The sequence below is a fragment of the Gymnoscopelus braueri genome (genome assembly GCF_963280865.1).
Source record: "Gymnoscopelus braueri genome assembly, chromosome: 10".
Classification (NCBI taxonomy): domain Eukaryota; kingdom Metazoa; phylum Chordata; class Actinopteri; order Myctophiformes; family Myctophidae; genus Gymnoscopelus; species Gymnoscopelus braueri.
Genome location: NC_137611.1, coordinates 16,345,573 through 16,368,226, shown reverse-complemented (window position 1 = coordinate 16,368,226; position 22,654 = coordinate 16,345,573). Strand labels below are relative to the sequence as shown.

The 22,654-nt window shown below is 40.8% G+C and overlaps 3 protein-coding genes across 4 annotated transcripts in view; 2 read left to right on the top strand and 1 right to left on the bottom strand.

Annotated features, from left to right (window-relative positions):
• tep1 (telomerase-associated protein 1) overlaps positions 1-3,861 on the top strand; it is a 50,436-nt gene extending 46,575 nt beyond the window's left edge. The window contains exons 53-57 of the mRNA XM_080439226.1: positions 143-242; positions 512-626; positions 1,312-1,394; positions 2,229-2,333; positions 3,450-3,861. Coding sequence (XP_080295352.1) covers positions 143-242; positions 512-626; positions 1,312-1,394; positions 2,229-2,333; positions 3,450-3,569 — 523 coding nt within the window. The 3' untranslated portion in view covers positions 3,570-3,861. The remainder of the gene's footprint in view (positions 1-142; positions 243-511; positions 627-1,311; positions 1,395-2,228; positions 2,334-3,449) is intronic.
• LOC308093389 (telomerase protein component 1-like) overlaps positions 1-13,667 on the bottom strand; it is a 120,263-nt gene extending 106,596 nt beyond the window's left edge. The window contains exon 1 of the mRNA XM_080439725.1: positions 13,610-13,667. The gene's annotated coding sequence lies outside the window, so the exon portion shown is untranslated. The remainder of the gene's footprint in view (positions 1-13,609) is intronic.
• Positions 13,668-14,247: 580 nt separating this feature from the next.
• LOC308092911 (uncharacterized protein) lies at positions 14,248-22,654 on the top strand. 2 transcript variants are annotated; one of them, XR_013933816.1, is made up of 6 exons: positions 14,248-15,150; positions 17,556-17,651; positions 18,112-18,217; positions 19,023-19,124; positions 19,826-20,827; positions 20,863-22,654. XR_013933816.1 is itself a non-coding variant. In XM_080439042.1 (5 exons), exons 1-4 carry the CDS (start codon positions 14,535-14,537, stop codon positions 19,078-19,080), a joined length of 876 nt encoding a protein of 291 aa, XP_080295168.1. In that variant the 5' UTR covers positions 14,248-14,534; the 3' UTR covers positions 19,081-19,124; positions 19,826-22,654. The 2 variants fall into 2 exon arrangements, 1 of the variants encoding a protein (XP_080295168.1); XM_080439042.1 differs by having other exon boundaries at positions 19,826-22,654.

The window sequence follows — 22,654 nt, the reverse complement described above, 5'->3', positions numbered from 1 at the left end:
GTCCCATGACTTATCCGGCGGTTTATGAGATTAGCCCCAGACAAACAAACAGGCCCTTTTATAGACAGCGAGAGACACGCTGTAAAAAAGTTAATGGTACTGAAACCTAAACAGACAAATATGTATGTGTCTTGTGTCTCAGGTGGCAGACGGAAAGCCGCATTCTGGGACTACTGAAGGACGATGAGAAAGGCGTGTGGTTCATGGGCGAGAGCAATGGACGTGTCCAACTAGGCTTTGTAGTGAGTTTGACTGTGTATACGAAACATTGTCTCTAACAAGTGTGCAGTTCCAATTGTTTATTGCTAGAGGCTACTTATCACACAATGGGGTTTTAATACTTTTGTGTTTTAGGCATTTCTGTCCAGTGGTTAAAGAAATAGTCGCTTTCTGGCCATAGTAAAACAAAATTATATTGTATGTCGGAGCTATTTTTTAATGTATATCATGTTCACCAAATAACACTGTTCCCACAAACATAACAAACAAATGTTGCTTCTCTTCCTCACAGTTTGCCCTGGGCTCCATGACAACACTCCGTACTTCATTCAGTTGTACGGAACTGACTGACGAGCTAACAGATGTCCAAGCAAGGACCTTGGTAACGGCCTTTACGTTGGATGAAGGTATGCTATTCTCACAGCAGCAGTTATATCATTTCTAATCTCTCTTTCTGCAGCATTTTCTTATTTCAAAGTTACTTACTGCAGTGAAATGGAACGCACCAGTGTTTTAAGATTGCTTTGGGCTATTCAAAAATAGCAGATCTACAAGCTCATAGCGCGGCACATGAGCTTGTAGATCTGCAAATCTGATTTTTGCAAATATTTGAATATATATATATATTTTTTTAAAGGCAACATTTGTAACTCAAATCTTTGCTTCATGGGTGTCCCTGGAACTAAATATTTTGAGATGGGGGGTCCGTAGGCCAAATGCATATAATTCTGGGGGTCCTTGACATGAGCAACATAAGGATTTAGAAGACATTTGTAGAATCCACAGAAGCAAAGATTTGAGTTACAAATGTTTTCTTAAAAATATATATTTCTATTCAAATTTGCTAAAATTTTCCACGATTTTTCAAAAATAGCAGATCTACAAGCTCGTAGGAGTGGCGCGCTATGAGCTTGTATATCTGCTATTTTTGAATAGCCAAAGGGTCTAAATGGGTTAAGTGCACCCGTAACAGTTTGTTGTCGATTGATGGACAACGTTGCTTTGTACATGAAGATCTTATGTGTGTTTGTACATGAAGATCTGATGTGTGTTTGTACATGAAGATCTGATGTGTGTCTCTTCTATGCTCAGACTTTGTGGTGATTGGAGACATGAAGGGGAACCTGAGGTTCAACCACTCGCCTGATGTGAGCTCCTGGAGCCAGTGGAAACCTGTAAGAAATGGAACGGAATGATGCGTAGTTCAATCAACCACTTTGTGAGAGTGGGTTGACACCAGGGGTGTAAAAAGTGCTCACATCTTTTGCTTAAGTAAAAGTAGCAATACCACAATATAAAAATACTCTGTTACAAGTAAAAGGCCTGTGTTCAAAATGTTACTTGAGTAAAAGTACAAAAGTATTGGCATCAAAATATACTTAAAGTATCAAAAGTAAAAGTACTTAATGTTTGAAAATAGATCTGCAAGTTCACATCGCGTCGCATCGGGACGCGTTGTGAGCTTGTGGATCGGCTATTTTCAAATAGCCCATGTATAGAATAGGGCTAAAGTGGTTAATGTATGTTTTATAATATAATAATTTATATCTGCAAAGTAATTAGTAACTAAAGTTTTCAAATAATTCCCTGGAAAGTGAGCATACTGAAATAGAAGCTATTGCATTGTTTGGAATGACCAAACCTGCCTAACCAATGATGTCACTGGTAGGCAGGTTTCTGAATCTTTCAAGATTTTTAAAAAATGATCAGAAATAGCAGATGTACAAGCTCGTGACTCGCTGTGAGTTTGTATATCTGCTATTTTTGAGAAACACTGTTCTAAACCACTGTTCTAAATCCTTCTGAAAAACGTATGTTGCTATATATATGTAGCTAAAATCTAAAATGACACGGATGTAGGGCTGGTTTTAATGGGTTAATGTTAACACTGAGGATGCTACTGTGTAATTAGGAATAATTACGATCAGTCCACGAAAAACAATGGGGGCGAGTGTGTTTTGGGGCGAGTCTACCGGTTACCGTAATAAGTGGTGCTGTTTGTTCCGTAGGCCCACAGTGACAGGATCAGTGTGCTCAGGATGACCAGAAGCACCATCATCTCAGCCTCCTACGACCGCACAGTCAAGCTGTGGGACAGGAGCACCAAGCGACAGGTATTGTATAGTAAAGTAGTATACTGTATAACGGTGGTTCTCAAACTTCATTATATCAAGGACCCTCAAAATGATGTTTTGTTTTGCTGCGGACCCCCTGTCTCAAAAGATTTTTGTGCCAGGATTTTTCAAAAATAGCAGATCTACAAGCTCATAGCGCGGAGCTCATAGCGCAGCACTCGTGCCGCGCTATGAGCTTGTATATCTGCTATTTTTGAATAGCCAAAGTATAAAATATGTGGTTAAAATGATTGTGACTCTATATTAACTAATTGTGCTGGGGACCCCCTGGTACCCCCCCAAGGACCCCTGGGGGAGTCCCCGGACCCCACTTAAAGAACCAATGCTGTATAACACAGATTATGTTATGTTACTACTACTGACAGAATGCAGTATCCATCTGTGGTGAAATCTCAACATGATTTTCCTCTTCTCTCAAAGATCATTGGTTTCATTCACCTTTCTCTTGTCTGTGTATTTTCATTGTTTTTTTTTATTTATTTCATTTTGACTTTTTGTTTTCAGTTAAAGCGGGTTTGGTTTAGTTTTTTATTTCGTGAAAAGAATGTAGTGTTAGTTTTATTATTGTAATATATGGATTAAGACTGGACCGCTGGACCGTCCAGGCACCGAGGCTCAGTGTAGCCTGACAGCGCGTTGTGGGTTTGAGTCTCGATCCCGACGTCCTTTGCTGCATGTCACTCCTCATCTCTCTCTCCCCATTCCCTGTCAGCCTACTGTCCTGTCAATAAAGGCATAAAAGTCCAAAGATAAATCTTAAAAAAATAATACATATATATATATATATATATATATATATATATAGGGCAAGATTAAGCAAGGTCACAAAAATTGCAATCTACAAGCTCACATCACATTGCAATGCGACCCATTGTGACCTTGTAGATCTTTTATTTTTGCTATGTTTGAAGATTTTTGCCAAAGACTTAAACTAAGGACATTTTCTCTATTTTCTATTTTCTTCCGTTTTAGTTACAGTACTCTTGTAAACACACTACACTGTTTCAGTTAGTTATCGTTTTTTTGTAAATTTCTATTTCAGTTATCCAAAATGTTTTTCCATCGTTAACTTAAATAACCTTGCTCTCCTTGCAGGTGGGTATGTTTGTGTGCAGAGGGCCTGTGTTGGTTCTAGAGGTGAACCCAGACCACCCCAATGAGCTGGTGTGCAGTGATGGAACGGGACGTCTCTACTTCCTGTCCTGGAACCAGTGATCTAATCATGCACACACACATATTTGATCCATCTAGAATGCTTTATTGCTATACCAAATACAATGTGTTAGAATTACTACTCACAAGAGAAAATGCTAAAGAAGGAATTGCCTTAAATACCAAAGACTAATAATACATCAGACTCATATAATAAGTTATATATAATACCTCTCGCATAATTATTTTTATGCCTCACTACATGCAGAATGCTTTGTGGCCCTCGATGCAGTGCACCTTATTATAAGCTGTTCATACTCTGTGTGCCTTGATACTGTGTGTACGTGGTTTACTTAATGTAGATAATAAATAAAGGCTATATACGTAGATTAAATTGTTGTTCCTTTTTATTTATTCTTAAGTATTCTTGGGGGAGAAAAATTGGAGACTGCTACTTTGTACATTTTCCTTGAGGTTGTTAGATGTACATTTCAGTTGTTTATGACTGAAACAGCGCCGTTCCTGTGACTATAGTTGTTCTTCATCCAATAGTGCTTTTACCTAATTTTCTGGGTGAACTATCCCTTTAATATGTGGACGTCCCACTGTCTCTTAACAACTTGGCATCTTCAGTTGAAAGAAACCTTGAGGAATGGCTGCTGTCTACCACAAGGTTTTATCTTGATGCCACTGCACCATTACAGTCACAGCAACATTTTTGTTTTTCAGGTTGAAATAATAATAGTAATACATACAATTTATATAGCGCTTTTCTAGATACTCAAAGTCGTTTTGCAGAAAACTGAAACAAAATAAGAACTTTATTTGGAAAAAGCTAGTTGAAAAGGTTAAAAACTAAGAATACAAAAATGACGAAAAATAAAAGGTAGAAAAGGGGGATTTGGATTAGGTAGGGAATGCGAGTCTAACAAGGTGGGTTTTGAGTGTGGTTTTAAACGTGGGTGAAAGCGAGGGTTGGGGCAGCTTTGATGTGAGCTAGGAGTGAGTTCCATAGGGTGGGGCGCCGGCAACTGAGAAAGCCCTACTGTATGTCACCCCTTTGTCTTGGGGATGTCAAGGACCAGACCTGAGGGAGCGGGAGGGGGCATGGTGTGGCGTTTGAGGAGTTCGGAGAGGTAGCGGGGAGCCCTGTAAAAGCTGCTTTTAACAAAATGTGAGTATTAAGTGTCAAACCTTTTATATAAATTCTTCCCTCACCATGGTACCGTGACACCTTTTAGCAACTTGCATCTTTCTGCAGATGCTTTTAACTCCAGGAGTGATGGTGCCTTTCAAGAAAGGACAATACATTCTGGTTATATATATAGACTAAAAGTCCAAGGTGACCAATTTTGACCAGGTCCACAGTGCTTCAGTGTGATGAAGTCAAAGGATAACACAAATCACTTCTGCACACATCTGTGCCGTACTCATTAAAGGTACATTCTCAGCTTGAAAGGTACCTTTGCCCAAGCTTAAGGGAGCTTAACACAGAGCATGTACTTTAAAAAGAAATGATCTTCAGTGTGTCATTATTGAGTTCTCAGTCCCTTTGGATGCCATTAAGTCACGCACATACATGTACCTCTCAAAGGGAAGGTATTTTTTTTTGAAAAAAAGAAAGTGAGAAATATGATATGTGTTGGATTTTGAATATGTACAGGAGATATCCAAGAAGTGTTTGTCAAAATTACAGTTTTGCGTGTGTGTGTGTGTGTGTGTGTGTGTGTGTGTGTGTGTGTGTGTGTGTGTGTGTGTGTGTGTGTGTGTGTGTGTGTGTGTGTGTGTGTGTGTGTGTGTGTGTGTGTGTGTGTGAGTGAGTGAGTGTGTGTGTGTGAGATCTTACAGGTGATTTTAACTTCACTGGTACTTTAGTGGCATCATGCGTGCTCAGAAAAACATGTCCATGGTTAAAACATGGGACAGAAGAAAATACGGTACACCCTAAAAAGATTATCCTTATCCATTTGTACACTCTCAGAGTTAGATTATCACTCAAGGGTTTACAGTGCTCTTGTTTTGTCCAATTCCCCGGAGTCACAGGCCAGTGGCTCACATGCTAACCTCTGACCCCTGGCTTTGCGAGAGGGGGGAGGTTGACATCTGGATGACATCTGCTGCTCTTTAAGGACCGCTGTTTGCTCACCATCTCTGATTCTCTCTCTCTTTGTCTGTCCACATTCACAGTCAACCGGTCTCCTTGCAGGACTTTCCTAATCACCTCAGTGATCACCGCTCCCAGAAGCCATAGGCTGCTGCCAAAAGCTCTCTCTCTCTCTCTCTCTCTCTCTCTCTCTCTCTCTCTCTCTCTCTCTCTCTCTCTCTCTCTCTCTCTCTCTCTCTCTCTCTCTCTCTCTCTCTCTCTCTCTCTCTCTCTCTCTCTCTCTCTCTCTCTGTGACCTGTGACCTGTGACCGTGTGAATCAATAGTACTCCCCACCGGCAGTCCGTTCATTAATCAACAGATCACTCTCCTCCTCTGGTCCTGCAGTGAGACATTATTGCAGTGAAGGACACTTTGACAGGCCCCAGAGGGCTGAGAGACCAGGAGGTATCAGATTCAGTCGGACTGCCAGGCAGACACGTATGGTTCACTAGATTGTGTAGGGAGGGAGGAAGGAAGAAAATGCTGTATGCGTCGTAATGTTTGTTAGCAGGGACTCTTAAAAAATTTTTGCAACTGCAATCAGATGCGCAATTTATTTTACTTTTATTCTTGCTTTGCGTTTATATTTTAACACTCAAACCCATATTGCCAATAATAATAGATTGAATTTATTTGTTTGTTTGTTATTTCTTTGATTACATTGTGATTGATTGGACTGAAGGTTTTTCATATCACAGTCTTTTATCCAGTATTATTATGTGAAATAGTCTTTATAAGTGACCTTGGGGTTGGTAGGCCTAAGTCGCTGTGGCCACCAGAGGGTGACAATCAGTCTATAACTTTACATGAGCTGGTTTGGGGTCCTTAGGGGGAAAAACAATACAACAAAACTCATGAAGAATTTTGTGCAGCTTCATATCCATAGGCTGCAGCTTGTGTATGAAGATATCTTTTCCAAAATCCCATAAATCTTCCCATCTAAATCATGACACGTCATGAATTTGACACGTCATGAATTGAATGTATTCGACTAAAGAAGATCAAGATAAATGCAATTATAATGCTATCATTTTGTCACCTAGGGATTTAAAGGTAGGATAAGTGATATGTTTGGTTAAAACAAAACGTTATTTGTTAAAAGGTTAAACACTATATTCTGGGTTCAGTAATCATTGTTATATAGTGTTTGTTCAGTGACAGAGGCCTCCCCATCTCTCCAGCTCTTTAATAAACAGAAAATACATTTTCAGGTAGGCTGAAAATGTTCAGCCAGTCAGGAAAGAGTACCCATTTATCAGCTTCAATTTTATAGAGTTCCAGTTCCAAGTTTGTCTAAAATCAAGTCTTGTGTCATCACTTCCAATTTCACTTGTTTAATCTGTATTCTTTGTGAGTTCTCTCTCCTGATTGGATACAATAGGTATCATGACCTGGAAATGCATTTTCTGTTTACTAAAGAGCAGGAGTAACCACTAGTTAACTATTTAACACTTATTTTAACAAAAAAAGATCACTTTACCCTACCTTTAAGTTATCTTCTATACTTTAGAAAGCGCCAAAGATTTGTTTTAATTTAGCTCTATGGATCATTTTACATTAATAATCATCCCACCCAGTTTAGAATGCACCTACTGAATTGGGCACTTTGCTGTGATTCCAGTGTGGACGAGGCTATATGCTAGACATTAAGATGTTTTAGTAAATGAATTTTGTTGTGAAACTGTTTGTTTCAGTGGATAATCCATCACTGTCCTTAACACATTTTCATATAGTTTATATAGTTATATTGTCATATACTTTTTTTAAACAGCAGATACATAATTTTAAATTCCCTGTCATTTTGGAAGTGAACTGAAATTCCTATGAAATATTTTTCCTTTGTGTCTTTTAAATGTGTTGCTTTTTAACAGGGAATCATTTTAGTGGAGGTGTAATCCACCTATCCCATGACCTCATCACACATTTAAAGATGAATGTGTCTGACTGCCTGATCAGTGCTGCTCCTAGATGAATTGCCTGAGTGACATGACCTCAATTTCTACTGGAGCAATCTTTAGGAAAATGCATGTTGTCATCTCTATGGAAATAAGTAGGCCTGCTTTGAAGTTGCTTTGCTGTCTCTCTCTATCTCTTCCCACTTTCTGTGTTTCTCTATTTCTCTCTCCATTTCCTTCTCTCTCCTATCTCCGTCACTCTCTTCCTGTGTGAACCAGTTCTAGTGTTTCATTAGGAAATCAAAGGGCGGAACAAGTGGCATCTTTTATTAAACATGTATGGTGTTTGCGGTGCTTTTATGTGCTGAGAAAAACAAAAAGGAAAAGAAAGGCAGAATCAGGTGACAGATCATCATAACTTATACTTCATTTTACAACCGTGTCACTTGTTGAAAGTAACATATTTCCAACTGAAGTGGTGAGTTTGAAGAGAAGGGAACATAGTTACTAAGAATAAACAGGAAGGGCAGAAAGATGAGAGATGGAGGGATAGAGAGTGATAGGATGAAGGAGTCAGAGGATGAGAAAAGATGGAAGGAAGTGGAAGTAAAAGAAAGATGTAATGAAAATGGGGCCATGAAAAACAAGAAAGAAGGACGAGATACAGGAAGAGATGGAATAAGAGAGGAGCACAACACAGAGGTCTGTGTGTGTGTGTGTGTGTGTGTGTGTGTGTGTGTGTGTGTGTGTGTGTGTGTGTGTGTGTGTGTGTGTGTGTGTGTGTGTGTGTGTGTGTGTGTGTGTGTGTGTGTGTGTGTGTGTGTGTGTGTGTGTGTGTGTGTGTGCACGTTTGTGTGTGTGCGCACGTTTGTGTGTGTTTAACTCTAATGAAATCACCTCCCTGTTTATCCATGCCTATAAAACACAGAGGGATGACCTTCAGGACTTCTGCCTGTTGGCTGTACACACACACACACACACACACACACACACACACACACACACACACACACACACACACACACACACACACACACACACACACACACACACACACACACACACACACACACACACACACACACACACACACACACACACACGTGAGTGAGTGAGTGACTTTGACTTTGCACACGAGTGTATGTGTCCATCCAGATGAGCCGACACATACACGCACACGCTCAAAGTTACTCACGCACTCACTCACTCATGCACATCTGGAGCGCCTCGGCCGCTCATCGTCCTGGATCACTTCCAGTTGGTTGTAATCTTTTCCTAAACTGGTCCAGTGATGTAATTCTCCTCATAGAGCCCTGACATCATGTAGCTTAAATCACCGACACACCACATAACTCCACACGGCCACAGATAACATGAACATGCTTAAGTTGGCATCGACACACAAGTCATTACAAAAGAATTCAGCTGCATCTCCTTTGGCAGCTGAAGAAATCCAAGCTCTATGATGGTGCAGTTCTACACTGATGCCATCACAGTCTGTCCTGGACACTCATTGGTTGCAGGACATCATCATCAGGTCAGCCGAAAAGATACTCTGCCACAAACCTGCCCCTCCTCCACCCCCATCGTCAACGACTGATGCACACTTCCAGGGCCAGGAAGCGAGTGGGCAGGATCATCTCTGATCCATCTCATCTTCTTGGCCACAAGCTCTCTGAAGTTCTCCCGTCTGGGAAGCAAGTCCAACCATCAAAGCCGTATAAGATCCAGGCACACAAGCGGTGTCTTCCCACGTGTGGTTGCACTGCTCAACACCTGACCCATATACCAGCACTGAATTATAGAACAGTAGCCTATTAGACTGTAAGCTCTGTTAATTATCCAGTGATGTACACATCATTCCTTGTTCCTGCTATTTGCATCCATGCAACAAGTGCAATATCTATACAATATTTAATGTACAATACCTGCAGTAGCATAACCAGTGCAATATTATTTCTAACAGGTCTGTGCAATATGATACATGCCTTGTTTCATCATATATACACGTACAGTGCTGTTGTTCACACTGCTGATCGCACCTCTTACTCTATCATTCCTAAATTCCTATTTTTAAGTAAAATTCCTTGTTTGTGAACATACCTGACGAACACATGACTCTGACTCACAGGACTGTGTGCCACTCTGACTCACTGTCTGTCTGTCTCATCTGACCTCTGTCTCGCTTTGCTTTCTCTCGCTTTCTGTCATCTTTTTTTTATGAGACCTATTAGGTTTTATGAATTGATTTTATGGTTTCTCTCTCTGTTGCTAAATGCAGTGCAGCTATCCTGGCCAGGTCTCGCTCACAGCCAGGTCTCAGGACATCACCACAGAGCATAAATTCAGTGCAGAATGGCAGAACATTAGTGTGTCTACATTCATGTAGCCTATGCATGTAGTATACTTTTACTATTGTTAACATTAACATAACCTTCTTAGTGCCAGTAAACAGCATTGTATTCTTTTGTTCTAATTCAACTCTTCTGTTCCCTCTTCTGGAACCATGATTTCAGGCAGTGTTAATGTGTATTCACAATCACATACTGCAGGTATGTTGCCATGTGTTGTTGCTGCCTGTCTCATTGCTGACTTCACTAGATTTTTCACATGATTTTAAGGGTCCCCAGATCAGTGAAGTGACAATAATTAAGGACTTTTCAGACCTTTTGGATACCAGAAAAGTGGTCAACAATCTATATTATATAAACTGGTCAAACATTGGCCAAATTGTCAAATAATATAAGAGGCAAATATTGCGAAAATAGCAGATCTACAAGCTCACAACTTGCTATTTTCACAATATTTATCTATGGAACTGAGTCAAACAATATGTAATGCCTCAGCTCTTACAATTCCAATTGCTTAACAGGGTGGGGGGGGGTCCCCAGTTCAAATATGATTATTTTGGGGGGTCGCAGGCGCGGCCTGAAAAGGTTGAGAAACACTGCACTGGACCACTGTTGCATTGTGGTGACTACTGAGTCAGTCTCCCCCATACACTGCCCTCTGCTGGAGAGATAATATAATCTTGTGGACCACTGCTTCCACAGACAGCACTGTCACTATTCGTCTGAATTGTGCCAGAACTGTCAGGTAAATAAATACATGACTTTGAAAGGTAAATTGTAGTTGGAGAGGGTGTGAACTTTGTTCTTTCTAGTATACCGTAATAAGTGTCATGTTATATTGTAGCTATTTTTATACAAGTGAAGGTCCTATTATCAAAATGTATTTGAGTAAAAGTACAAAAAGTATTGGCATCAAAATTTACTTGCAGAAAATACACTTACAAAAGTAAAAAGTACTCATTATGCAGAATGTTCCATTTCACAAGTTTTCAAATGTCTAAAATGTATAAAAAATCTTTGGAAAATAGCAGATCTACAAGCTCACAACGTGTTGCACGGAGACGCATTGTGATCTTGTTGATCGGCTATTTTCCATTTGGGCTGAATTGGTTAATGTATGTTTTGTAATAATAATCTAAATCTACAAAGTAACTAGTAACTAAAGTCTTCAAATGCTTGTAGTGGAGTTAAAAAGTACAATATTTGCCTCTGAGATGTAGAGGAGTAGAAGTAAAAGTATTGAAAATTGGAAATACTCAAGTAAGTACAAATACCTCAAAATTGTACTTAAGTACACTACTTGAGTAAATGTACTTAGTTATTTTACACCACTGCCACCTCAGCAGTGCTTTTGGTTGGACAGAAGATCAATTTTGAAGTCATTTTTCTTCTCACATAGTACTGTACATTTCAAATAGCTCGTTTTGGCTCTCTAGGCAGTAGGCCTACAGCTGATATGCTCTCAAATCCACAGTGCGAACATTGTTGATCTACAAGCTCACAAAGCGTCACATTGTGTTAAGTGATCAGATGGCTGCCATGTTAAGTGGTCAGAGATGGGTGGGCCACGAACACTATCAAGATTTTCGAGTGGGCCCTCATCCAGAAAAGGTTGAGAACCACTGTCATACTGTCAGTGCATTGCACAAAAATCAGTGGCTGGATGTGCGCTATAATGTCCTTTCTCTAAACAAAGACAAAACTGAGATGGGTTTTGATGTAGGAAGAAAGGGTGAATATTAGTGCTCCCCTGTCTCTGAAAGCTAAAAGCTATAAGCCAGAAATTGTGGTGGATTCAGGTCAAATGTTTAGTAGTCACGACAAGACAATAAAGTCAGTCTATTGTCATCTCTAACTATACAGTTGCAGAGTAGAGCATTCATGTCTAAACAAGCCTTATCCATGCCTTTATTTCCATTAGGCTAGACTACTCTAGTCTTCTCTCAGGTCTCCAGAAAAAGCTATTAGACAGCTTCAGCTCATTCAGAAAGCAGCAGTTATAGTTATAACTAGAACTATGAAAGCTGAACATATTACATTATTTCTCAGATCTCTGCAGTGGCTTCCATTGAGTCATAGAATTAATTTTAATAAAAAATAAATCACTCAATTGGTTCAGGGCCCAAATACATGTCTGACTTGTTTGTACATTTATGAGTCCTTGGCTTGAGAACGAGAAGTCTCTGGTCGCCTGGGACTGATTTACTAACTGTTCCCAGAGTTAAAACAAAACATGGTGAGGCAGTATTTAGTTCTGTCACACATACAGTAGTTGGAACATGCTTGCACCCACTCTGACTTCTTTTAAATCCAGGCTAAATATTTTTATGTCCTCCGCCACCTTTTGATAAAACTATTTCTTCAGCCTATACCTGTTTTGTTTATGCATAATGATGAAATTCATTGATGGAGTATAGTTTGTTCAATGGTGGAAATGTGTTGAAGGTAGAAAGGACATCCAAAATAATAAACACATGAGAGGCTGGTACCTAGCGGAACAATAAAAGTTTGTACCTGTATGGGCCTTGACCAGAGGTTAAAGGGTGCATGGGTTAAACGTATGTGTTGTCCATGTAAAAAAGAAAAAAAATCTTACTCCTGACAAATGTGATATATGAGAAAAGGTAAAACTACACATTCACCCTGGCCTTTTGCCTGTGTATTTAATTCATCATATTATGCTTTTAAATGCATTTCATGTGTTTTGATGCCTTTGATGGCTGATTTAACCATTCAATCCGGAATGCAGCTCATAGCTATGAGCTTGTAGATCTGCTATTTTTGAATAGCCAAAGAAATCTAAAATGACAGAGAAGCGTTCCCGGATTGAATGGATCAAGCAGTCACACCTGGCCTAAGTTCAAACAACTGACTGCACACCTGTTGATCGATGCACACAGGATAAGTCAGTCATCCCCACGCGCACACACACACACACACACACACACACACACACACACACACACACACACACACACACACACACACACACACACACACACACACACACACACACACACACACACACACACACACACACACACACACACACACACATTTTGTATACATTTTTCTGAATACATTCTTATTTGTATTGTATTTTAGTTTTTAAATAGGTGAGCTCAACTTTATAAACCCCCCTTGATTTATTTTTTAAATCTCACCTGCACTATCTACTATTATTATTTGTAGCATATTTTGTTGTTGCTTTTATCACTGTTTATTTGCTTCTGCAATAAACAATATTATTATCATGATAATTTTCCAAGAGTGACCTGGCCTAGAGGCAGCATTATTACAATAATGGACAAACAATACAAAAACAATACATATGTAACAAACACAAATGAATATCCAGTTAAAGTGCAAAACAGGTCCAGGATCAGAAACTGTGCTAAGTGCGCATTTATTGGGGATCAATAGCTAGTTTAAATCAGGAACAACCTATAGCACTTGGAAGTGATCTAGTATAAGACATTTAAAAAGACATACATCATAAATATATTTTTAAAATACATTTGTGTCTTTAAAAAGAAAATTGGCACTTAGAAGTGCTCTAGTATGCGCCATTTAAAAGACATACATCATAGATGTATTTTTAAAATAGATTTGTGTCTTTTAAAAAACATTACAAATTCTCTATCTTATTTTAAAGGCAACCGGAAACCTTATCGTTGCTAGCTCAAAAACCGGATGTCCTATCGTTGCTCACGGAACAGTATGTTTCCGTGTTCATCCCCGGCCAATCAACAAGGCTGGGGATGAACACGTGATTGGCCGATTTTATCATTGTGTATGCTGTTACCGTAAAGTCTAACGTCGCGTGCACAAGCTTTTTTTATGCCTGTTGATAGAAAGCCTGGTTTCTATTCCAAATTAACCAGTGTGATCCGGTCCGGGGCCCGCCTACTGTATCCGGTAAATTGCACACTCACACGCACGCACGCGCGCACACACGCACACGCACACACAGACCGGATCAGCTACTTGATTCGAACCCAAACCCATGTGCTCTTTATAAAACAATACAAAATCAAATAAATCGCAGAAGAGGACGCACATATACAGTAAACACATTATGACGAAACAATGAAATGAAACAACAATATACAATTAGATATTATAAACAAAATCAGTGGTGTAAAGTACATTTACTCAAGTACTGTACAATTTGAGGTATTTTTTACTTTACTGGAGTATGTCAGATTGTCAGTACTTCTACTCCACTACATATCAGAGGCAAATATTATACTTTTGAAAATTGTGGGAGGCAACAGTCTGGTAAAGCGAGACTACTACCGTAATGACTAATACAACTGTGCAAAAGGAGGAAGCGATGGCGCACCATTTCCGCTGCAGCAACTAAACGGAACGTTAATAAGAAAGAAAAATGTGCCGAGAGAGAAGGACGAATTGAAGCAGGAACGGGGTCGTTAAAACATCGTTACTTATCGACCACTATTACAAAAACACCTAATCTACAGTATTTGATGTCGGTATCAGAGTGGGCGTCTACTAGCGGTGGGTTAGTGGTTGTTAGTAGGCTGCCTTTAGTGAGTTAGTTTGTCTCCTTGTTGAGGAAGCAGCTCGGCTAGCCAGCTGCTGCATTAGCCTGTTAGCCTCCTAGCTGCTCAAAGATGGGGACGAGAGCGAGCCGCCTGGTGCACGAAGACCCGGTGCTCCCCCCGGCGCTGTTCGGAAAGGATGGCACCGCCAAGCGGGACTCGTACCGGCGACCCCGCTGCGCCAGGCCCACCAGTCTCATGGTGGACTTCTCGGGGAGCTTCGAGGACACGGAGGCCAACCAGAGCCGATCCGAGGAGGGCAGCGACTCGGACATGATGATGATGATGATGCCGGGGCATCAACAGGCGAGCAGCGCCGACGGAAGCCCCGCCGACCACATCAGCCTCCCCGGCTCCGGCATCATCGGCCAAGCGGCGGGGGCAGCATCACCGGCCGGCGGCGACAGCTCCTCCACCGGGGAGGACAACAAGCCTGTGGCGGACGAGGACGGCAGCAGCAGCCCCAGCCCGGGGGCTCCCGGCGTCAACGTGGAGCACCACCCGTCCGGAGAGGAGACGGGAGGAGGCCGTGTGCCCCACCGCACCTTTTCCGAGCGACTGCCGGGGAATCGGCACTCGTCATCTGGGCGCAACGTGAGCGCCAGGTCCGCCCGGGTGCGGGGCGCACACCAGCGGCCGGTGTCGGAGGCTTGGATCGGCCTGTACCGCGTCAACAACAGACATGGCAGTAAGTTGTTATAATGATCATCACACAATTCAGTACAGTGTATTGGGTCGTTATAATGACAACACAATCAGCAGCGTTTAAGTCATGGGTCTTCAATGTTTCTCACGCCAAGGACCCCCTAGCTGAGAGAGACATGAAGCAGGAACCCCCACTACATGTATAACATTGTGTTGTTGATTAAACCATTTCATAGACTCGTTTGATAACACTATCATTTGTTTAGCGTTGTGTTGGATTCATATGTATTTTCAGACAGTGAACCCTCACAACTTGTATTTGCTCTGCTCCCCCCCCTACTCCAAACCTCTTTGCTGAAAATAGCCGATCTAGCTTGTAGATCTGCTATTTTCGGCTAGTGTTCCCCTCAGAAAAGGGATGTTATGCTAGGGTTGAAGTGGTTAATGTAAAACAAATTGGCGGCCCCCCTGTAGTAACTCTGAGGACCCCTGTTGAAGACCCCTGGTATAAGTTATTATAATGATCAGTGATCACACAAGTAGCATTGTGTTCTGAACATTGTTTTTTAGGACGTGTGAGGGTGATTCACACACAGCTGTCCTTCTCTTTCCACTCTACTTGGTAGTGAGTACTGAGTAGGATGTATTGTCTATAGTTGCAGAAGTAGCAATTACATTTTAGAGGAACACAACACACAATGGCAGTTGCTTATTGAAAGTAAATATCACATACATGTCATGTCATGAGAAGCAGCAACGTGACCCGCAGTTTGGCCATCGCGAAATTAAAATGGATTATTCTTTACATTCCTGAGCAGATTATCTCTTCTCTCCTGCTTACATGACGATTTAAACCATCTGAGGATCTATTGTACATGGTGGACTTGTAGCGTAAAACTATAGGAGGTGCCTGGTTTTCGAGTCACAGGGGCTGTGTGTTGGTAATAATTTCATCATGCTGTGGGTAGTTTTCTCAACTTGATGCAACCTCACTTCTACTTGTCTGTGCATAGAAACCTTTCCTTTCAGAGGAATGGCATTTAAATTGCTTTGCATTGTTCAGTCAAATACACATAGAAGGGAGTAATGTAATACCATCACAAGATCCCACCACCAAAACATAACAATGGGCTGACTTTCAGGGCAGCCCTCTAGCAAGTGTAGTGAAATGGGTCAAAGGCTTCACGTGCCCACTCACTCATAAAGACTGGAGGGGAAATGTGGGACACAATTTCTCTCGTTACCAGACCATAGACTAATGTCGATGGCCTCATATCCCCGAGTAGGACAGCTGGGAACTTTTTTTCTTAACCTTACTTGCCCCCCCCCCCCCCACACTTTCCCTCTTGTCTACACCAAATCTCTTTATTGAATATAGCAAATGCGTAAGCTGACAAGGCACAGTGAACTTCACCTATTATGACCAAATGCTGGTTATAGTGATAATATGAGACAACAATCACCACAATCTTTGTAAATAATATGTACAGCCTTATGACGGTACAGCTCATGGTTTGTTTTTAAAAGCAAGGTGTGTGTTTTGTGTTTAAGCTTGCTTAAGATAGATGTCCTAAAACATTCAGAAGAATTAAGTTTATTGTCACATCACAGGTTTACAGGTGTAAATAAGTGGGTGAAATTAGTTCGCTCCATCGTTTTTGTTATTTTCAGAAAAAAGAAAAGGGGGGGCAGGGAGAGCAAGAAGAAAAAGAAAGTAGAAATATATCTACATATACACAGCATATCCAGCTGGTACAGTTACAGTATGTACATGAGGTTATGTTCATGATATTAGACATTAAGCTGCAAAAAGAGTTTCAGTGCATTTTGGTGCAAAGAGAGTATCAGCAGAACAATGTTTTACACTTGTTGATGTTCATTTAGTGTAAAACTTGTATGCAAACCACATGGGAACAATGTATTTTGAACTCATGATACATATTTACATGTTTATGTGTCAGCATAGTGTTGCATGTAAATCGTTGTTATTTAGACTATGTTCAGACAGGCAACCCAACAACAATTTTTGTCCTATCCAGATTGGAATCAGATTGGGTTTGATCAATTCTGAACAGCAAAATTAAAACACTGATTAACACAACTGATTTCTCCACATTCCTAGGTGGTTTGAAATCTGATTCAAATCTGACCTCTAAATGTGTGTCTCAAAATAGTCGATCTACAAGCTCAAAATGCTTAGCATGGCACTGTTGATACAACGGTGTCATGCTAAAGCAGACAGACAGAGCATTACTCACGCCTGTGTTGTTAACATTGTTACCACAACAACCAATGCAGATCGGTCGACGACGTCTGAATACACAAATCTGATCTAATCACTTGCAAATAACAGTGTGGACAGACAGTCAATCTGAAAGATCAGATGTGAGAAACCAATCTGATTTGCCTGCATTCTGAACAAAGGCTTTGTCTCCCTTTCTCATGCAGATATCCGCTGTCCTTTCTGCACCAAGCCTTTTCCGGGGGGCAGGATCGAGGATCACCTGTTGAGCTGCCTCACGTCCCCCCCTCTACCATACAATAGTGAGTATTATATTGAAGCCACCGCTTTTACATACACCTGAAGTCCCCCTGTATTATCCCCTCCCGAGCCCCTCCTTGTGTTCATGGTGATTTTGAATGTGGGTCACATGAAAAGAAAGTAGATCAACAAGCTCAAGTAGTATTTTCACTATTCGTCGCATGATTGAGTACTGTGTATATAGGGCTGTGGTTAATGTTCTATTAAAACAATTGAAACTGTGACATTGGAGTTGGAAGCCAAAAGCACAGCTGCTATGGAACTGGACACCTGTAGTTGACACAGGGGAGGGTGTATTTGAACCACAATGACACCATGGGTAATATTTAGAGGCAGATTTATCAACACTTTCGACCCACCCATCGTATATCATCCCTAATATTGTGTGTATTTTAGCATCAAGTGGTTCAATCATCCCACCTTCACTGATTTTTTTGTGTGTGTGTGATTTCGTACTTATAGCTGATGTGCTCAGTAAAGACAGTGGGGAGTGCTCTATCTGTCTGGAGGATCTGGTGCAAGGAGAGACCATTGCTCGGTTGGCTTGCCTCTGCGTCTACCATAAGAGGTAAACAAGTTCAGTTTGTTTAGTTTGTGTCTAGCTTACTTGTACGTGTATTTGCCCAGTAATAAAATAAAAAGTGATAACATACAACGATAAAACATGGAAGAGAAAAATTACAAAATTGTGCAGATGCACAAAAAATTCACAATTCCCCCAAAATGTGAGATGAAATATAAACACATGCTGTCCGTAAAATAGACAATTAGATAACAGAATTTTACTTTATAAAAAAAGTTGAAACGATGCATATGAGGTGCCAAATATTGGGAATTTAAACGAGTCGCACACTCCTCCACACTTGCTGTGAAATTTAGTAAAATGTATTTATTTAAATGAATGTCACAGCAAGTGGAGAGGAATGTGTGACTTTTTTCATTTTGCATTTAATGGCACGAAAGCCCCCTGCGGTGATTTGCATGACACCACAGTGATTGCATTTAGCCACACTTCAGGTGGAGTGAATTAAGTCTACAGTTTTTCAGTAGTTTGCACACAGCAGGAACACTGACATCAGTTGATGAAAATGTAATGTTGTCCTTGTGCACCCCACATCCACTTGTTTCTCCTCCTCCACTGTCATCTCCCTCTCCTACTTGTCTTACTCCTTGTCATCCTCTCTTTCTCTCCCTCTGACTTTTTGTTTGTTTTCTCCATTTTTCCTCTCCTTATTCTTTCCATTCCTCTGCTTCTTTCTGTACTTCCCCCTTCCTTATTCTTCTCATCGTCCTTCCTCCTCCTCCATTAATGTGTCCTCCTTCCCTTTTTCTCCTTTTTTTACCCATTCTGTCAATATCTCCCGCTCCTCCAGTTGCATTGACTCCTGGTCAAAGGTGAAGCCCTGCTGCCCTGAACATCCCTTTGATTGATGTACATGTCACATGTATTGAACACAGTGACCAACCCCACTCAGGTGTGTGTGTGTGTGTGTGTGTGTGTGTGTGTGTTGATTCATGGGGTATATAAGAGTGTATCCAGCCGACAGGGGTTCTCCATTCTGAACAAATAAATACATTGCAATGTAAGATAAATTTATTTTACACACTCCATTCAGTCTCACTTAAACCCTACACTTGATGTTGTCTGTATTTTCATGGGTCCAATACTAAGTAGACCATATTCCCATGAGCTACACTTAATACCTTTGCTGAAAATAGTCGATCTACAAGCTAACAGCGTGTTGCGAGCTTGTAGATCTAATACGTTTTTGGGCGAATGCTCACCCCAGAATAGGGATACTGGGTGGTTAACCACATTAACCCTGGCAACCTTATTTTGTGTTCAAAAAAGGTTTCCTATTACGAAAGAAGAGCTTGTAGATTGTATATACTTTGTCATATGACATAAAATAACCAGTGATGCTGGTTAAAATTGTCACATATTAGAGTATCAAATTGGTTTCTGTTGTGGTGCAGAGAAATGCTCAATTCGTTTAGATTCACACATCATGCCATCACAGATGTAACCTCACATATCGTGCAACGGTACAGTACAGTAAACATACTGTGGAAAGAAGCACGACATATCTCTGTCCAAGTTTTATCTCAAAAGACTGATTAGAAAACAAATCCATGTGTCTAACAGATGGCTTCTCCTTTTTTTGCATCCCTACAGGAGACTATACCGAATCCCAATACTGCAGAATAAAAAGCATATTTGAATTTCTTAACAAGTAAACCCCTCCCCCAAGATGAAAACTTTCTACAATAATGTGGCGGAGAGAAAGAGAGAGAGTCCTAAGAGGAAGCACCAAATGATCTTTTCCACATGGACCACTCCCATTTGTACTTGGTGTGGACCATTTTAAAGCCAAATGGCAACAATGAAACCAGCTGTTCCCTCAGTCCTTGGTTCGGACAAGTGATGGAACTGGTCCCCTCCCTTTCTCCTTCAAGGACTACTCAGAATCTGCTGGACACACACAAAAAAAAGACGTCAAAGAAATATTTTCAATCGAAGATGATGGAAAACCCTCTTAGAAAGACCTCTTGACCTCGAGGAGGAAAGCAGCAAATTGACTGTGGCTCTTAAATCCTCAACTTTTTTTATTCTTTACAAATGGTATAGGTCATTTCTTCTCTGCCAATGTTGCAAAAGAAAGTATTGCTAATCAGCCTACATTTATTATGTTACATTGAATGAATGTTTCGTTCCTTGGTTAATCCAGAGACTGGAAACTAAAGGAGCAAACAGTTGCCGCATAAAACGAATATCGCATTGCTTTTTTTTTTCAACTAGCTGGAGGGTTGAGGGGTTGTATTTCTGTGAGCGGGGGCTGCTGTAGATTAGGTGGTATTTTGTTTTATTTTTTTCCGTCATTACCTGTATACATTTCAGGGGAAGTTTGGGGGGTGAATTGATTGATTGTTTGCTGAATAGGTCAGTTTCCCAGTAGGTGGTTAGTGCTGAACTCGCTGCTACTTGGTGGTTGTTTTAGGTATTTCAGAAGGCCATAGCAGTACTAGTGTTGGCACCATTTTGAGCACTTTGTTCTCCCTCAAGGCAGATTATTTTCAAATAAGGTCTCAGATAAAGTTGTGAATGAGAAATTGTCCTGATGTTGACTGTATTCAAGAAACTGTGTGTGTGTGTGTGTGTGTGTGTGTGTGTGTGTGTGTGTGTGTGTGTGTTCATATGTACTGACGAGTGAGGACAAAAATGTCCTGATGATGACTGTGTGTTTGTGTTAGCGTGTGTGATGACAACTGAGGGCAGGAATTGTCCCGATGAATTTGAGTGTGTGTGTGTGTTTACAGTACAGTGCCCAGAGGTCTGCTGGTCAAGAGGGCTCTTTTTTATGCTAGTTTTTAATCAAACTGCGATTTTGGTAACGCACCGCTATACGGCAGTGGTATATTACATGGTGTCCCACTACTCTCATTCTACTTGGCTGAAGGAATGTGGTTTGTGTTATGTCACTCTTTAAGGGTGATTAATACCTAAGTCGCCCACCGAAAATGGCTGATCTACAAGCTCAAGGCAAGCTTGTAGATCAGCTATTTTCGGTGCGTGACAACGGCTCGCAACCAAGAATAAATCGGGCATTACTCGCCTTCACTCCCTCCGGGGACTAAGTCCAGATTTCTTTTAAACCAGACGCCAAGTGGTACTGTGGGCCATCTGGTTTGTTGAATGGCAGAGTGGAGAAAAAAAAAGTATGGACAGACTAGTCGAGGGAGGCATTTCTCTGGGGGCATGTTTGTACCATGTGGCAGATGCCTCCCCCAATACTGGAGGCTATGGAACGCAGCGCTGATGGCTAAATAATAGTGTTAACTCCCCCCTTCTTCCCTCTTGAGGATTCATAGACATTGTATCTTACCAATTATTGATTCTAAGTATTGCTTAAGGTGTTAAATGGCTACCCTTGCCTTGTGTGTGTGTGTGTGTGTGTGTTGATTGCCTTTGCCAGGAGAAGGGATTCATGTGCAAGCTGTTGTCTTTCTTTAGTGACGGGGTGAGTTGAGATGCTAGCCTAATTCTGAGGCTGAATTAGTGACGAGTGGAGCCTGACTGGTGTGAGTTTGGTGCACGATTGGCACAGACCAGCAGTGTAGACAACAAAACATGGATTTATTGCTTTTGCTGCCTGAACTTAAAAGGGCATGTCTGTTGTTCTGCACGATCCATTTTCTATCCTAAAACAAACGATCTGGATCAGCACAACGTTCAGCTCTGTCCACCCCAGCTTTTTCGTCCCTTGTTCTGCAATTTGAGGTGCTATGACTTGTCCTGCCACGAGTTGGTATGCATGTTTCCCCCCTTTTTGTATTGAAAAAAAGAAGAATGCCAAAAGTATGTCTGTGCATCGGGAGCTATGTGTTAGAGAGCAGAATAAGAGAAACATTGATAATTAGGTGTTACATTTTGTTGTGGTGATAACTCATAATATTAACTTGGAGTGGGTGAAAAGGGGAGGGGCTATAAAAGCACGGTTGGGTTGTCGGTGAAAATAATAGACAATCTGAACAACCTCCCAAATGTTGTTGTTTTTTTACCTTCCCCATAAGCTGTGTGGTGCAATACCTCAATTTCTACCAATGCTAACTAAGACACTCTGTGTAAACTAGCTCCTATACAACCAAGGATGATTATTTTGTACAATTCTCCCCCATCCTTGGTTTAAAATCTCTCCTCTGCCCTGTGCTTTGAGATCATGGATACATTGATGTATTGATCGATTCGATGAGAATGTGTTTTAGTTTTTTTTAAAGGGTCACCACAGTGGTATCTGCATCCCGATATGGACAATCTGCCTTTAACTCTGGTTATAGAAACAAAAGTTTGAGTTTTATTTATTAAATTGTAAATATTGTAATGCAATTCAAAAAAATGGCTTGGTCTTTGTTTGGTCAATATACTGTTTCTAAGCTCCAATCTTTTGTATGTCTCAAAAGTTGTTTTTATATGTATTTTTTACAATAAATATATGTGTGAGACCTG

Bases quoted from the DNA above. Each gene is read 5' to 3' on its own strand.
- LOC308092911 (XM_080439042.1), top strand. From the start codon at position 14,535: ATGGGGACGAGAGCGAGCCGCCTGGTGCACGAAGACCCGGTGCTCCCC. The intron at 17,652-18,111 runs GTGAGTATTATA...TCGTACTTATAG, and splicing joins CCCCCCTCTACCATACAATA to CTGATGTGCTCAGTAAAGAC. The intron at 18,218-19,022 runs GTAAACAAGTTC...CCGCTCCTCCAG, and splicing joins CTCTGCGTCTACCATAAGAG to TTGCATTGACTCCTGGTCAA.